The sequence below is a fragment of the Saimiri boliviensis genome, chromosome 13 (assembly GCF_048565385.1).
Source record: "Saimiri boliviensis isolate mSaiBol1 chromosome 13, mSaiBol1.pri, whole genome shotgun sequence".
NCBI lineage: Eukaryota > Metazoa > Chordata > Mammalia > Primates > Cebidae > Saimiri > Saimiri boliviensis.
The window spans coordinates 77,041,255-77,057,738 of NC_133461.1; the positions used below are offsets into that span (position 1 = coordinate 77,041,255).

Sequence of the window (16,484 nt, forward strand, 5' to 3'; positions counted from 1 at the left end):
GTATACAATTATGCCATTTGCAAACCGAAGCTACTTTATTTCTTCTTTCCCATTTGGATGCCCTTTATTTCTTTTTCTTGCCTCATTGCTTCACCTAGGAATTCCATTCCAGTACTATATTGAATAGGAGTGGAGAGAGTGCCTATCCTTGCATCGTTCTAGATCTTAAAGTAAAGGCTTTCATTTTTTTCACCATTGAATATAATTTTAGTTGTGGACTTTTGACATATAGGCTTTCTGCTATTCCTAATGGATTGAGTTTTCACGATGAAAGTGTGTTGGATTTTACCAAATGATTTTTCTACATCTTAATATCATAAAGTAAATTGATCTTTCATCTTCTTAATGTGGCATACCATATTAATTGGTTTGTGTATTTTGAAACATCCTTGCATCCCTGGAATAATCCCATTTGGTCATATCGTATGATTCTTTCAATGTGTGGCAAATATAGTTTGCTAATGTTTTGTTGCAAATTTTTGCATGCATGTTTGTAGATATATTAGCCTGCAATTTTATTTTCTTGTTCAATTCTTCTGTAAATGTTTAACATAAATCATTTGTGAATCCCCCTGGTCCTGAGATTTTCTTTGCTAGAAAGTTTTGATTACTGATTTAATATCTTTATTTGTTGTTGTTCTGTTCAGGACATTCATTCTTGATTTAGTTTTGGCAGGTTGTATCATTCCAGGAATCTATCAATTTCTTCTAGGTTATGTTAGTATGTAAATGTACACCACAATGTATTTTTTCAAACTAGATGTATGTACCTATTAATCAGCCTCTCTTCATCCTCTCCTCCCCATTACACATTCTGGCCTCTGGTAACCACCCATCTACTCCGTATGTTCATGAATCCACTTTTTCAACTTCCACATATGAGTGGGAACATGTGATATTTGTCTTTCTGTGCTTAGCTTATTTCATTTAACATAATGACTTTCAGTTCCATCCATGTTGCTACAAGTAACGGGATTTCATTATTTTTTACGTTGTGTATGTATCTCACATTTTCTTTATTTATTCATGTATTTGTGGACACAAATTGATTCTATATTTTGGCTATTGTGAATAATGCTACAATAAACATGAGAGTACAGATATCTTTTTGTAGTATTGATTTCTGTTCTTTTGGTTATTTACCCAGTAGTAGAATTGCTGGGTCATATAGTAGTTCTATTTTTAGTTTTTATGAGGAATTACCATACCATACAATTTTTCACAGTGGTTGTATTAATTTACATTCCCACCTATAGTGTGTGAGGCTTTCCTTTTTCCCACAGTCTGACCAGCATTGGCTGTTCCCTGTCTTTTTGTTAAAATCCATTTTAACTGGATTGAGATTATATCTCATAATTTTGATTTGCATCTCTCTGATAATTAGTGATGTTGAAGGCTTTTTCATATACTTGCTGTCCATTTGTATATTTTATTTTGAGAAATGTCTATTCAGATATTTTGCCCATTTTTTAATCATATAATTTGTGAAGTGTTTTTTTTTGTTGTTGTTGTTGTTGTTTTGCTATTGAGTTATTTGGGCTCCTTATATATTCTGATTATCAGTCCCTTGTCAGATGGATAGTTTGGAAATATTTTCTCTTATTCTGTGGGTTGTCTCTTCACTTTGTTAATTGCTTTTTTTTTTTTTTTTTTTTTTTTTTTTTTTTTTTTTTTTGCCACGTAGGAGCCTTTTATCTTGGTGTAATCCCGTTTGTTTATTTTTGCTTTTGTTTTCTGTGCTTTTAAGGTTATATTTTTTTAAAAGTTACATAATCAATGTCTTAGTTTTCCTACATTTTCTCTTGACAGATCAGTATGACGATCAGAGTTTAAAACAACCTATTGCATATTTCAAAATAGCTAGAGAAGAAAAATTCAAATGCTTTATCATAAAGACAAATATGTGAAGTGATGGATATCGTAATTACACTGATTTGATTTTTATAAATTATATGAATGTATTACCAATTATACCCCCACAACAGGTATATCTATTATGTGTCAACAAAATATAAATTAAAATAAATAAATAAAACAACTATATTTTATATGCTGAAAGGTCTAATGGATAAAGTAGACTGCATGTAAGAACAGATGGGCAGTGTAGGCAGAGAGATAAAAATTCTAAGAAATCATTAAAAAGAAGTGCTAGAGATCAAAAACACTGTAACAGAAATGAAGAATGCTTTTGGTGGGCCTATTAATAGACTTAATCATAGCTGAAATGAGAAAAGATCTCTGAGCTTGAGGATATCACAATAGAAACTTCTAAACTAAAAAGACAAAAAAAAAAAAAAAAAAGATTGGAAGAACAGAATATCCAAGAACTGTGGGACAACTAGAAAATGCATAACATATATGTAATGAGGACACCAAGAGGACAAAAAAATGGAATAGAAGAAATATCTGAAGCAATAATGGCTGATAATTTTCCAAAATTAATGTCTTACAACAAATCTCAGATCGAGCAATGCAAACGCACACACAAAAATCAGGACAAATGCCAAAAATTTATATCTAAACATAATAACTCAAACTACAGGAAATCAAAGAACAAATTTGGAAAGAAGCCAGGGAGAGAAAACACCATATTTATAGAGGCACAAAGATAAAAATTACACTGGACTTCTCTTCAGAAACCACACAAACAAAAAGAGTGTGGAGTGAAATATTTAATCCTTTGAAATTATCTTACAAAAGTGGAAATGAAATAAAGACTTTCAGACAGGCAAAAATTGAGAGTATGTATCACCAGTAGCCCTGCCTTTGAAATAAATGTTAAAACAGATTCTTCAGAGAGAATAAAAATCAGCAAATCTTATTTATATAAAGAAAAGAATAGTATTAGAGAAGGAATTAAGTGAAAGTAAACTAAAAATTGTTATGTTTCTTATTACTAATTGATCTTACAGATAATTGTTTATATGGGTTCACTATTCAATTCTAGCAAACATTTAAGGGAGATGTTACACCAATTTTCTATAATATCTTACAATCTCTTTCAGAAGACAGATGCAGAGGAGACACTTCCTCATTCATTCTATCAGACCATCCTTACTCTAATATCAAAACTAGAGAAAAACATAAGAAATGGAAACTACAGAAAAAATGTCTGTAGATGCAAAGATGAAAAAACTCTCACTAAATGTTAGTAAATCAAATTCTATAATGCATAAAAATAATTATGCACCACAACCAAGATTTATCACAGGCATGTAACTGGTTCAACATTAGAAAATTAGTTGATGTACTCCATCTCGCATCAAAAAGCTAGAGAAGAAAAATCGCATTATCATATCAATAGATACAAAAAAGCATTTAACATTAAAAAAAGGCCAACACTCATTTGTGATTTAAAAGTAAACTATCAGCAAACTAGGATTAGAGGAAATTTTTTTCATCTAACAAAATATCAAAAAAAAAAACCTACAGCTGACATCATACTTATAGTGAGAAATTAAACACTTTCCCACTAAGATAAGGAGAAATGCAAAGATGTCTCCTCTCACCACTCTTATTCAATATTATACAGGAAGTTCTATCTAATACAATAAGATAAGAAAAAATAAATACTGATTGGGAAGGAAAAAATAAAACTGTCTTTGTTCACATAAAGTAGACATCAATATAGAAAATCTAAAAAGAGTTGAAGAACTCTTGGAACTAACAAGTGATTATAGTATGGTTGCAAGACACAAGGTTAATGCACAAAAGCCAATAATTTTTCTACTCACCAACAATGAACAAATGAAACTTGAAATTAAAGATATAATACTATTTACATTAGCACTCCCCCAAAAATGATGTACTTACTATAACTCTGACAAAATATATGTAAGATCAATATGAGAAAAACTATAAAACACTGATGAAAGAAAAAAGAACTAAATAAATGAAAACACATTACATGTTCATAAGATAGAAAGACTCAATATGTCAAGAAATCAGTTCTTACTAAGTTGATTTAGACATGGAACACAATCCCTGTCAAAATTCCAGCAAGTCATTTTGTGAAAATCAACAAACTGATTCTAAAGTTTATATGGAAACACAAAAAAATCAAGAATAGTCAAGTTACCATTGAAAGAAGAAGAACAAAGTCAGAAGATTAACATTATTCAACTTCAACATACTGTAAGTCTATAGTAATCAAGACAATATAATACAGCAGAAAGAATAGTCAAATGGATCAGTGAAATAGAATAAGGAGCCCAGAAATCAACAAACATAAATCTAGTCAACTGATCTCTGCCAAAGGAGCAAAAGCAATACAGTAGAGAAAAGAAAGACTTCAACAATTAGTGCTAGCTGGACATTAAAATGCAGGGAGAAAAAAAATCTAGACACAAACTTATCACCTTTCAAAACATTAATCCAGAATGGATCATAGGCCTAAATGTAAAATGCAAAGCTAAAAAACTTCTAGAAGATAACTCAGAAAAAACCTGAATGACCTTAGGTATTGCACAGACTTTTTAGATACAATACCAAAGGCACAATCTATGAAAGAAATAAGAAACTGGACTTCATAAAATTAAAACCTTCTCTGTGAAAAACACTATCAAGAGAATAAAATATAAGCCACAGACTGGAAGAAAATATTTGCAAAAGATATATTGGACATGTGACTGTTATTCAAGATATGACAAGAAAACTTAAAACTCAGCAAGAAAACAAACAACCTGATTTAAAAATGGGCAGAAGACTTTAACAGGCCTCTCACCAAAAAAGGTAGATAGATGGAAAATAAGTATGTGAAAAGATGCCTCACATATGTCATCAATAAAATATGAATTAAAACAACAGTGAAATACCACTACACATCTATTAGAATGGCCAAAATCGAAAACACTGACAACAAAAATGTTGGCTTGGATGTGGAGCAACAGGGACTCTCATTTGCTGCTGGTGGGGATGTAAACTGGTACAGCCACTTTCAAAGACGTTTTGTCATAACATAACCATACTCTTATGATACATCAGCCACAATCCTTGGTATTTACTCAAAATAGTTGAAAATTTATGTCCACACAAAAACCTGAAGAAGGATGTTTATAGTAGCTTTATTTGTAATTACCAAACTTGGAAGCAACCACAATGTTAGGTGAATGGATAAATAACCATGGTACATTCAGACAATGGAATATTATTTAGTACTTAAAAGAAATGAGCTATCAAGCCATAAAAAGACATGGAGAAGCCTTAAAATGCATATTACTAAGTGAAAGAAAAAAATCTGAAAAGGCTGCATACTATATGATTCCAATAAAATAATATTCTGGAAAAGGAAAACCTAGGAAAATAGTAATAAGATCAGTGGTTGCCAAGGGTTAGGGATGAGAGAAGGATAAACTGATGGAGCACAGAGAATTTCTAGAGTAATGAAAATATTCTCTATATATCATAATGATGGATCTGTATCATTACACATTTGTCAAAACTTACAGAATGTGTGACACTAACAGTAAATCCTAAAGTAAACTGGACTTTGGGTAATAATATGTCCTTGTAGGTCATCAATTACAACAAATAGACCACTCTGATGTGTGATGTTAAAATTGGGAAAGATTGTGTCTATGTAGGATGAGTGAATATATGGAAAATCTCTGTACTTTCTATTTTCCAAATCTCTGTGAACCTAAACCTGCTCAAAAAAAAAAAAAAAAAAAAAAGTATTTTTAAAAGTAGAGAAATAAAAAAAGTTTTTATGATCCATGTATATTCATAGACACAGGAATTACAGCATAATTATCTTTCCATTGAGAACCAGGTTAATGTGTTTATCGGGAAATTTAACACCCTCTAAAAAGTACACAATCAAAACAATATATATTTAGGTCATTAGCAATTTGATTCTACTCAAAATATCCTCTGTAACTAATTATGGCTACTGAATTTAATGACTTAATTCAGATCCCAACTGAAGCTAGATGCAACAGAGTCTGGCACATGGTAGTGACCCAAAAAATGTTGATAAATTAATGAGTGATGCAAAAAAACGTCCAAGAAATGTGATTCAGGGAAACATGTGCTTACTTACTCCATGTCCAGAACACTGTTGTGAACAAGCATGTGCTGAATCCTTAATTATCCTTGATTCTACACATTGACGATTTACACAAACCTAAAGAAAAACACATACAAAAAAGTTTCCATGTGAGGGATACAGTCATCCTAACATTACAAATAAGTATTTTTTTCTTTTACAAATAAGTAATTATATGATATAAAATCATAGCCATTCAATGATACAAATTTTCCTCTAGGTACTGTTTTTGCTGCATTCCACAGGGTGTTGCTTTGTTTGTTTGTTTGGTTTTTTGCTTTTTGGGTTTTATTTTGCAAAAAAAGATATTTGTGATTTCTTTGCATTTTAAATTGATATTATTATTACTGTTTCTTCATGTAGTTCTAAAGCAGAATAAAACAAGAACAAAAAGCCCAGCGATTTAATAATAAGAGAGTTTCAGCAAACATCTAAATAAGGATATTATGTTGTCTGCTTAGGATGACATCACAAAGTACCACAGCCTGAGTGGCTTTAACAACAGTGATTTATTTTCTAACAGTTATAGAGGCTGGAAGTCCAAGATCAAGGTGTCTTCAGGGTTGGTTTCTCCTGAGAACTCTTCTAGACTTGCCTTCTTTCTATGCTCTTACATGGCCTTTCCTCTGCATGCACAAGCCCCTGGTGTCTCTTTGTGTATCCAAATCTATTTTTTATAAGGACACAAGTCACATTGGAACAAGGCCGCAGTTTTATTTCACCTTAGTTACTTCTTTTTTAAATTTTTATTTCAATAGATTTGGGGGAGCAGGTGGTGTTTGCTTACATAAACAAGTTTTTTAGTGATGATTTCTGAGATTTTGATGAAGCCATCATTCTAGCAGTGCACATTGTACCCAATGTGTACCCTTTCATCCCTTACCCCTCCCATGTACCCAATGTGTACCCTTTCACCCCTTACCCCTCCCATGTACCCAATGTGTACCCTTTCATCCCTTACCCCTCCCACCCTTTCCGCCAAGTCTCTGAAGTCAGTTGTATTATTCTTATGCCTTTGCATCTTCATAGCTCAGTTTTCACTTACAAGTGAGAACATATGATATTTGGTTTTCCATTCCTGAGTTACTTCACTTAGAATAATGGTCTCGAACTCCATCCAGGTTTCTGTAAATGTCATTATTTTGTTCCTTTTTAAGGCTGAGTAGTGTTCCATGGGGGTGTGTGTGTGTGTGTGTGTGTGTGTGTGTGTGTGTATTTCACAGCCACTCATTGTCTATATTTACCACATTTTCTTATCTACTCATGGACTGATGGATATTTGAGCTAGTTCCATATTTTTGCAGTTGTGAATTGTGCTCCTATAAATACATGCATGCAAGAGTCATTTTCATATAATGACTTTTTCTTTTCCACTGGGTAGTGGTAATTCTGGATCAAATGGTAGATCTACTTTTAGTTATTTAAGGAACCAACATACTGTTTTCTGTAATTCTTATATTAACTCACATTCCCATGGAATATGTAAAAGTGTTCCCTTTTCGCCACATCCATGCCAACGTCTATTATTTTTTTTATTTTTAAATTCTGGCCATTCTTGCAGGAGTAAGGTTACCACCTCGCATTGTGATTTTGATTTGCTTTTTCCTGACAATCAGTGATGTTGAGCATTTTTTCATGTTTGTTGGCCATTTGTATATCTTCTTTTGAGAGGTGTTTATTCATATCCTTAGCCCACTTTTTGATGGAATTATTTTTTTCATGTCGATTTGTTTGAGTTCCTTGTAGATTCTGGACCTTGGACGTAACTTGTTGAATGCACAGTTGTGAAGATTTTCTCCCACTCTGTGGGTTTTTGTTTATTCTGCTGATTATTTATTTTGCTATGAAGAAGCTTTTAAGTTTAATTAAGTCCCATCTATTTATCTTTGTTTTTGTTGTATTTGCATTTGGATTGTTGTTCATGAACTCTTTGCCTAAGCCAACATCCGGAAGGGTGTTTCTGATGTTGTCTTCTAGAATTTTATGGTTTCAACTGTTAGATTTAAGTCTTTGACCCTTCTTGAGTTCCCACCCAAATTTCATCTTGAATTCCCACCTGTTGTGTAAGGGACCCAGTAGGAGGTAACTGAATCATGGGGGCAGGTTTTTCCTGTGTTATTCTTGTGATAGGAAATAAATCTCAAGACCTGATGCTTTTATAAAGAGGAAATTCACTGAACTATCTCTCTTCTCTTGTCTGCCAAGATGTTCTTTTTACCTTCCACCATGATTGTGAGGCCTTCCCAGCCATGTGGAACTGTAAGTCCATTAATCTGCTTTCTTTCGTAAATTGTCCAGTCTCAGGTATATCTTTATCAGCAGCATGAAAACAAACTAATACAGTAAATTGGCACCAGTGGAGTAGGGTGCTGCTGAGACTTGTCAAATGGTTTGAACCAAAATCCTGATTATGATATCAACAATACAGTCCAGGTTGAGGTGGTCTCATATAGAGATCAGGAACTTGAAGGAAACTAGAGCAAAGGTGGCTCTTATTATATTTTAGCAGAGACTGGCAGCATTTTACCTCCACCCTAGAGATTTGTAGAACTTTGAACTTGAAAGAGATGATTTAGGATATCTGGCAGAATAACTTTCTAAGCAGCAAAGCATTCATGATGTGACTTGGGTGCAGTTAAAAGCATTCAGTTTTAAAAGGGAAACGGAACACAAAAGTTTTAAAAAAAATTGCAGCCTGACAATGAAATAGAAAAGAAAATCCCATTTTCAAGCCAGCTACAGAAACTTGCAGAAGTAATGAGGACCCAAATGTTTACCACTGAGACAATGAGGAAATTGTCTCCAGGGCATGTGAGAGACCTTCGTGGCAGCCCCTCCCATCACAGGTCTGGAGGCTTAGGACAGAAAAAAATGGAGTTACTGTCATTTTTGTCTTCGGCTACCAGAACAGGCAGCAAAAGACCATCAGATGGGAGCAGAGTTGGTTGGGCATGTCTGAACTCAAACTATCCTTGAGTAGGGCTTGCTATGACTGTTGTGGTGGTTAGGGGAAGGGTGGTTCTCAGGCCAATGGAGTTACATTCCAAGGGGGATCATGGCTACCTCTGCTGCTTCATACAGGTCACCAGGGAAGTGGGGGAAAGCCAGCAGTGACAGGTCTCACCCAGCTCCTATACAGCTAGTAAGGCCAGTCTCACTCCCACTATGATCTCCCAGTAGCCAACAGAGCCCAATTTATATCCAGCCCTCTGGTATACAGGACTGAGATCTTGCCCTAGGCTAGAAGCCTACCCACTGACAAAGCAAGCAGAGCTTTCAAGCCTCGCTCCAACCTGCCTGCCATGGCTTCTTTGCTCATATTTCCACTTCTTGTTCAGCCCACCACATTCTGCCCAGGAAAATTCACATTTCTGTCAAAATTTTTACAAAGTTAAGCTGGAAGTCTCCTTCCCCTTGTGGCCCTTCCCCAATTCCACTGTCCTCCCCAGGGACCCCTCTGAGATTAAGTCAGAAATGGCTTCCCAGGGCTTCCCTGAGAACTGGGACTGCCTACATGGCTCTTTCCGCTACTTCTTCTACTTTTATGTTTTGCTTGACTCTCTAAATTCATCTCAGCTCTAGATAAGGTTAAATTCTTCTTCCCCTGTGATGTGGATTTTCAGATTCTCCAGTTAAAGGATGTGTATCCAAAGCCAGACTTTCCCCCACTTACACATTGGGCACTTACAGTTTTACATCTGTCTCACCAAGTTTGCAGCAGCAAGCTGCTTCTTTCAAAGGGTCTGTGAATTCTTTACGTTTTCCTGGTATCCTCCTACAGTGGTTCTTGGAGCAAACGTTCATCATGTGAGTCTTCATATGCTATTCTGTCCATCCGAGTGAGAGCTGCAAGTTAGTCCTGCCTCCTATCTGCCATTTTTCTCCCTGTGTCCTCCACAAGTTTTGATAAGTTGTATTTTCATTTTAACTTAATTTAAAATATTTTAAATTTTCTCTTGGGAATTTTTCTTTGACCCATGTGTTATTTAGCCTAAAAGAATATGGGGATTATCCAGGTAATCATAATGTAAACCATGAATTTTTAGTGATAATGATGTGTCAGTGTAAGCTTATCAATTATAACAAATGTTCCAAGCTGATGTGAGTTATGCATAGTGGTACAGATTTTGTGAGGGAGTAGAGGATAAAGAGTATATGAAGACTTTTTTGTATTTTGCACTCAATTTTTGCTGTGAACCTAAAATAGCACTAAAATGTAAAGTCTATTTAAAAAAAATTTTTTTTAATGATTCAGGGCAGAAAAGTAGAGGATAGCAATGAAATAAGACTGACTATTAAAAAAAATTATAACCAAAGAACCGCTTTTTATTATAATACCATATAATCTAACATGACTATTCCTGAGTACACAGTTCAAAGAATATCTTGTATTAGTTGCACATATAAAAGTTCTACATAGTAAAAATTAACTCCATACAATAATGGCATATATTTTTTTATAAAATATGATCTATCATTAGAGTCTCATAAGTATTTAATGAAGATAATAGAAATTTTGTTAAAATATACTAGAGGTGTCTATCATTATATTATTGAATGTATAAAAAATTAAGACATAATTCTCCTAACTTTAAAGTATAATCATCAGAGGACTTGAAGATATATTCCCAACTCCATTACATTACTTATGGCAATTGCAGCTTTCATAAGTTGCAGTTTTCACCTAAGTATAATAATACTTTTAAAAAAAAAAATGTTATTTTAGAAAAAGCAAATAGCATTAGAGCTTGTTTTTAGGTTAAAATGGGATAACAAATGTGAAAATCATTTCCTGTTAAACATTAAAGAACAGTACAATACTCTTCAAATAAATGTCATCACAAACCTCTTTTAAATCCAAACAATCTAACCCTTAAAGCTTAAAGCTTTTAATATGTTGAGTCTGCTCACTGGACCTTGGTCATGATGGTGTGTCTAACAAGTCCTTTTGGAATACAGCATCTGTTGTCTGCCTGACTCAGTTGGAATTAAGATAGAGCCCCACTGCATAAGAGCACTAACTTACAGAAACAATACTAAGAATATTTCATCATATATGATTAGTACTCTTATTAAAAACTACCTGGTAAAATTTGTTTTCACGCATTATTTCTGAGAATTGCCTGGGTTATTAAAAAAGATTCTATTCTTATTAAATTACTTATCAAATCATCTCAAACCACTTATTAGTTGTGTTGCATTTTTATGTTTTTTCTTTTCTGCGCCATGGCCTAAATACACCCACTGAGCTCCATGGCCTAAACCTCCATCAAGAGGGCATTATGACTCAAAGGCGTGAAAATAAAGCAGTATTAATGAGTCTATACACTTTACTTACAGTAAACTTTATACTATAAAACCACTAAAAGTGGTTATTAAAATATACATTTTATATCTAAAGATACTAAGGCTTAATGATATTAAATTATTTCTTTTTTTTTTTTTTTTTTTTTTTTGAGACGGAGTTTCGCTCTTGTTACCCAGGCTGGAGTGCAATGGCGCGATCTCGGCTCACCGCAACCTCCGCCTCCTGGGTTCAGGCAATTCTCCTGTCTCAGCCTCCTGAGTAGCTGGGATTACAGGCACGCACCACCATGCCCAGCTAACTTTTTGTATTTTTAGTAGAGACGGGGTTTCACCATGTTGACCAGGATGGTCTCGATCTTTTGACCTCGTGATCCACCCGCCTCGCCCTCCCAAAGTGCTGGGATTACAGGCTTGAGCCACCGCGCCCGGCTATTTCTTAAAGATCATTTATCAAGTGGCAGAGTCAGAATTCAAATTTATGAGCATCTATCTTAAAGCCTACACTTTACACTTTTTATGTTTTCCTATGAGCAAAGATCTGGTCAGGAATTAAATAAGATTTCATTTTCATTTCTAAATATTTATTTATTTATTTTATAAGTTCAAAGATTTGTTATTTACAGATCCTGGGCAGGGAGAATACAATGTATCAGGAGGGGAGTCCTCCATCCCCAGGTCACACAACACAGGAATGAAGAGTCAGACAGATAGGGGTGGGAGGAAGGAGAGAAAGAACTAACAATATACATATGTATGGAAGAATAGTGTATGGATTGCTTCAGGTTTGCAGACAAATTCCTGAATGTTCCACTTAAGAAAAACATGGGGAAAGCTGACAGCCCAGTCCCCCAAGCAGGAGAAATGCCTTTAAGTACTTATCTCTGGCTGGCTTGAGCTATTCAGCTGTTGTGTTCTAATTCCAATGCCTAGGCAGCAACCTTTGCCATTAAATGAGATTATTCCCATTAAATGAGATTTTAAAGCAAATTTAACTGCTCTGTCTTCTCCAGATTTGGGTTGGTTTCAAAGATGACAAATTATAATGGTAACAATTGACAATAATAGCCAAACTCTATTTAGTTATTACTATGTTCTGGGCATTGTGCTAAGCAATTATACTATTATCTCATTTAATCTTCACAATACCCTATGGAATAAATGCTATTATCCCTACTTTACATATAGTTGAGATATCTCAGACTAGCTAGGTAACTTGAAAAATGTCAAACAATATTTGATTCTATGTAAGCAGCCTGATCTAAGTTGTGTTGTTATTCATGGGGCCACAAAGAGGTATATATTACTAAGTTAGATTTCTTCTTTCTTCTCCCAAGAAGAAAAGCAAGTTTCCATGCTATGAAGTTCTTAACCACAGTATATTCCCAAGACTCTCTTCCAAGGAAACCTCCAAACATTTGGAGTTTCCTTGCTCATAACACTGAAATTCTAAGGGGGGGGGGGTTCCAATGTTCCCATTTTCCTCTGTTTGGAGACTAATTTAAGCTTATTCATTTTGCCTCCAAACATTTAAGATTACATAATACTAGAACTGAATTAAAATTTGAGACAAATAAAAAGATGAAAAATGAATAAAATTATATTTTTTAAATAAATTTTAAATTATTTACCCTTCCAACATCACATGGAGAGCCACTTTTGACAGCCAGTGGATCTGGAACTGATCGTGGCAATTTGTAGTCTACAGTCACGCATACAGAATCTCGTACAAAAGCATAAATCACATCACCATTTTCTTGACGGAAAGGTGTTCGAGTAGGGTAGGTACAAACTAATCTTCCACATATGAGATTCCTGAAAGCATTTTAAAAAATGATTATTATATATTAGGAATGTATTAAGAATGCTTTGGATTTGCTTTCTGTGATGAAAAAAGAATGGTTCTCCATTTACGGGAATGTATCTTCAGAAAACATAATGCTTTCATGGTAACTTGTAAAGTAAAAAGTAAAAAAGTATAAATCCACTGATCCTATCTTAATTTTCAATGGTATGTTCAGAGGCATTTGAGCAAGAGTGACTCTACCTTGAATAGAGGCTAGGTAAAATAAAACTAAGACGTACTGGGCTGCATTCCCAGGAGGTTACGGCATTCTTAGACACAAGATGAGACAGGTGGCTGGCACAAGATACAGGTCATAAGCTGATAAAACAGCCTGAAAGCTAAGAAAGCAGCCAAATCTTACCAAGACCAAAATGGTGACAAAAGTGATTTCTGGTCATTCTCATTGCTCATTATACTCTAATTACAATGCATTAGCATGATAAAAGATACACCCACCAGCAGCATGACAGTTTCCAAATGCCACAGCAATATCAGGAAGTTACTCTATATGGTCTAAAAAGGACAGGAACCCTCAGTTCTGGGAATTGCCCACCCCTTTCATGGAAAACTCATGAATAATCCACCCCTTGCTTAGCATATAATCCAGAAGTAACAGTAAGCATAAGCAGCAGGGCAGCCCATGCCGCTGCTCTGCTTATGGAGTACTCATTCTTTTATTCTTTTACTTTCTTAACAAACTTGCTTTCACTTTACTGTATGGATTTGCCTCAAATTCTCTCTTCCACAAGATCCAAGAACCTTTTCTTGAGGTCTGTATTGGGACCCTTTCTGGTAACAATACTAGTGGTCTGTAATTTATTGGGCAGATTACATATTTACTGTCAAATAATCAATTCACTACAGCATTTTATATCACCCCATAGTGGGAAAGAAAGATGAAAAAGTTGTAACCTCTACACTCAAGGACTATACAGGCTAATACTCTTACTGTGGCTTATGATACTAATATGATTCAAATTCCATTAAAAATGTTACAAATGAAATAAATCCTTACAGAGGTTTAAGATTCTTTCAAAAACTCTATGAAGTTTTTCTTAATTGTGAGGTTAGAAGACATATTCTAACTTACACAGTTAGGGAAAACTTTATAAAGGAGATGCCATCTGAGTCAAAGCTCACATATTACTAAGATTTCAACAGGAACAGTGAAATATTTCTAAACGAAAGTAACAGCATAAGTAAATCAAGGAAGCATAAAACTTCATGAGTCTACAAATTCCATGAGTGTATGAGTATGATTTGCTAACTAGGATTTAGCCCAGTGTCTGGCATATAGTAGGTTCCTAAGAGATGTTTTGTGAAAAATAAACTCATGATCAAAATATCAAAAACCTGGCTCTTCAGATTCAGGAGGAATTGCACTGCGTTTTATAGAGACTAAGCAGTCTTCCTTTTGGGCAAGTTAACAAATTGGATGGAAAGGAAAAATGAGCAGGAAAGGGTCAGTGGGTATTACAAATTTCAACTTCGGATTGGATTTAGAAACATAATGGCCATTCATGTATAAATGTTTAAACAGAAAATGAAATTTTAGCCTGCATCACAAGAAAGATGTCAGGGCTGGAGATTCACTCCCATGCACATGCAATAGTTTAAACCACTGGAATGAATGACATATACTAAAGATGACGGGGCAAGCAAGGTTTTTAAAAATTTTAAAGAATATAAGAAAAATATCATTCATATTTGTAGAGCATACCTCCATCCACAGAGCACATATCTGTTATTTCTGTCCCTCCCACAGTTCCCAAATCTGTCTGCTTGAGATTGTATTTCTTCATAGCAGGCAAATGGAGCATTTTTTGAACCTGTTAAAGTTAGAAATACATTTGGATTAAAACATATATTGGTTTTTCATTTTCCTCCATTTCTTCACATAATGTTCCTTTTGTCTCTCCATTAATATCTAATTAAAACATTTTTCCTAGTGAGGTTACAAGAAAAGAGTAAAAAGTAAAGTGAAAGGCAATGGCCACTGTTATTGCTCCTTTTGCTTCATTTTCATTCATTTCCATCACAAAAGGTAAGATGGGTGGAGGGGAGATGTTATAGAAGTGTCAACAGAAGAGAGCTCTGTGAAGAAAGCAATAGAGAGATAAACCAAGATAATGGCTAGGCGCGGTGGCTCTGGCCTGTAATCCCAGCATTTGGAGAGGCTGAGCAGGGGCAGGTCATGAGGTCAAGAGACCAAGACCATCCTGGCCAACATGGTGAAACTCCATCTCTACTAAAACTACAAAAATTAGCTGGGTGTGATGGTGTGTGCCTGTAGTCCCAGCTACTTGGGAAGCTGAGGCAGGAGAATCGCTTGAACCCAGGAGGCGGAGGTTGCAGTGCGCCAAGATCGCACCACTGCACTCCAGCCTGGTGACAGAGCGAGACTCTGTCAAAAAAGAAAAGAAAGAGAAGAGGAAAGAAAGAAAAAATAGGAAGGAAAGTAAATGAAAGGAAAAGAAAGAAAGAAAAAGAAAGAAGGGATAAACCAAGAGCCACCTATGTATTTATCTACTTTTTCCTCCATTATATTGGATTTTTTATTTCTCTGTAAAAAAATTAGAACAGATTTGGCAGCTTAAAACACCCATTTATTGTTACAAATTCAGTGGGTTCGTTCTGCGGGCACACGGGTTTTCTCTGCTCAGTCTCACTATGCTGAGATCAAAGTAATGGCTGGGGCTGCAGTGTCATCTGAGGTTTGAATCCCCTTCAGAGGTCACTGGTTGTTAGTAGAATTCAGTTTTTTGCAGTTGTAGATCTGAAGCTCCTATTCATTTTCTTACTAGCTGTCTGCCAGGGATTGCTCTTTTCTCTTAGAAGTTCCTCACAGGTCCTAGTCACTTGACACTCCCAGAACACAGCAGCTTTCTTCCTCCAAACCCTCAGGAGAATCTTTATGACATTCTCTGTCTTTCAAGGGCTCGCATCATTAGTTCAGGTGCAGTCAGAGTGACCTCCTTTTATGTTAACTCAAAACTGACTGATTGTGGAACTTAACTACATCTTCAAAATTCCTTGACCTTTATTATATAAGCTAATCAATGGAATAATATTCGATCATATATTCACTGGTCCTACCCCAACTCAAAGGGAGGGAATTATACAAGTTGTCTCTACAACAGAAAAATTTTGGGAGTCACTTTAGGATTCTACCTAGCACAGTTACCTTCTCCAAAATGAACCTCTCTAAATCTAACTGCCTTATCTACAAAAGTAGGTAATAATATATATGTCAATGAATTGTTATGAAAATTAATATTATGGCTATTT

At 34.9% G+C, this 16,484-nt stretch overlaps 1 protein-coding gene across 1 annotated transcript in view; it reads right to left on the reverse strand.

Annotated features, from left to right (window-relative positions):
* Nucleotides 1-16,484, reverse strand: part of ADAM32 (ADAM metallopeptidase domain 32) — a 156,135-nt gene that overhangs the window by 23,803 nt on the left and 115,848 nt on the right. Inside the window, exons 15-17 of the mRNA XM_039463376.2 lie at nt 14,917-15,025; nt 12,982-13,165; nt 6,041-6,124 (exon numbers count right to left, since the gene is read on the reverse strand). Of these exons, the coding sequence (XP_039319310.2) occupies nt 6,041-6,124; nt 12,982-13,165; nt 14,917-15,025 (377 nt within the window). The remainder of the gene's footprint in view (nt 1-6,040; nt 6,125-12,981; nt 13,166-14,916; nt 15,026-16,484) is intronic.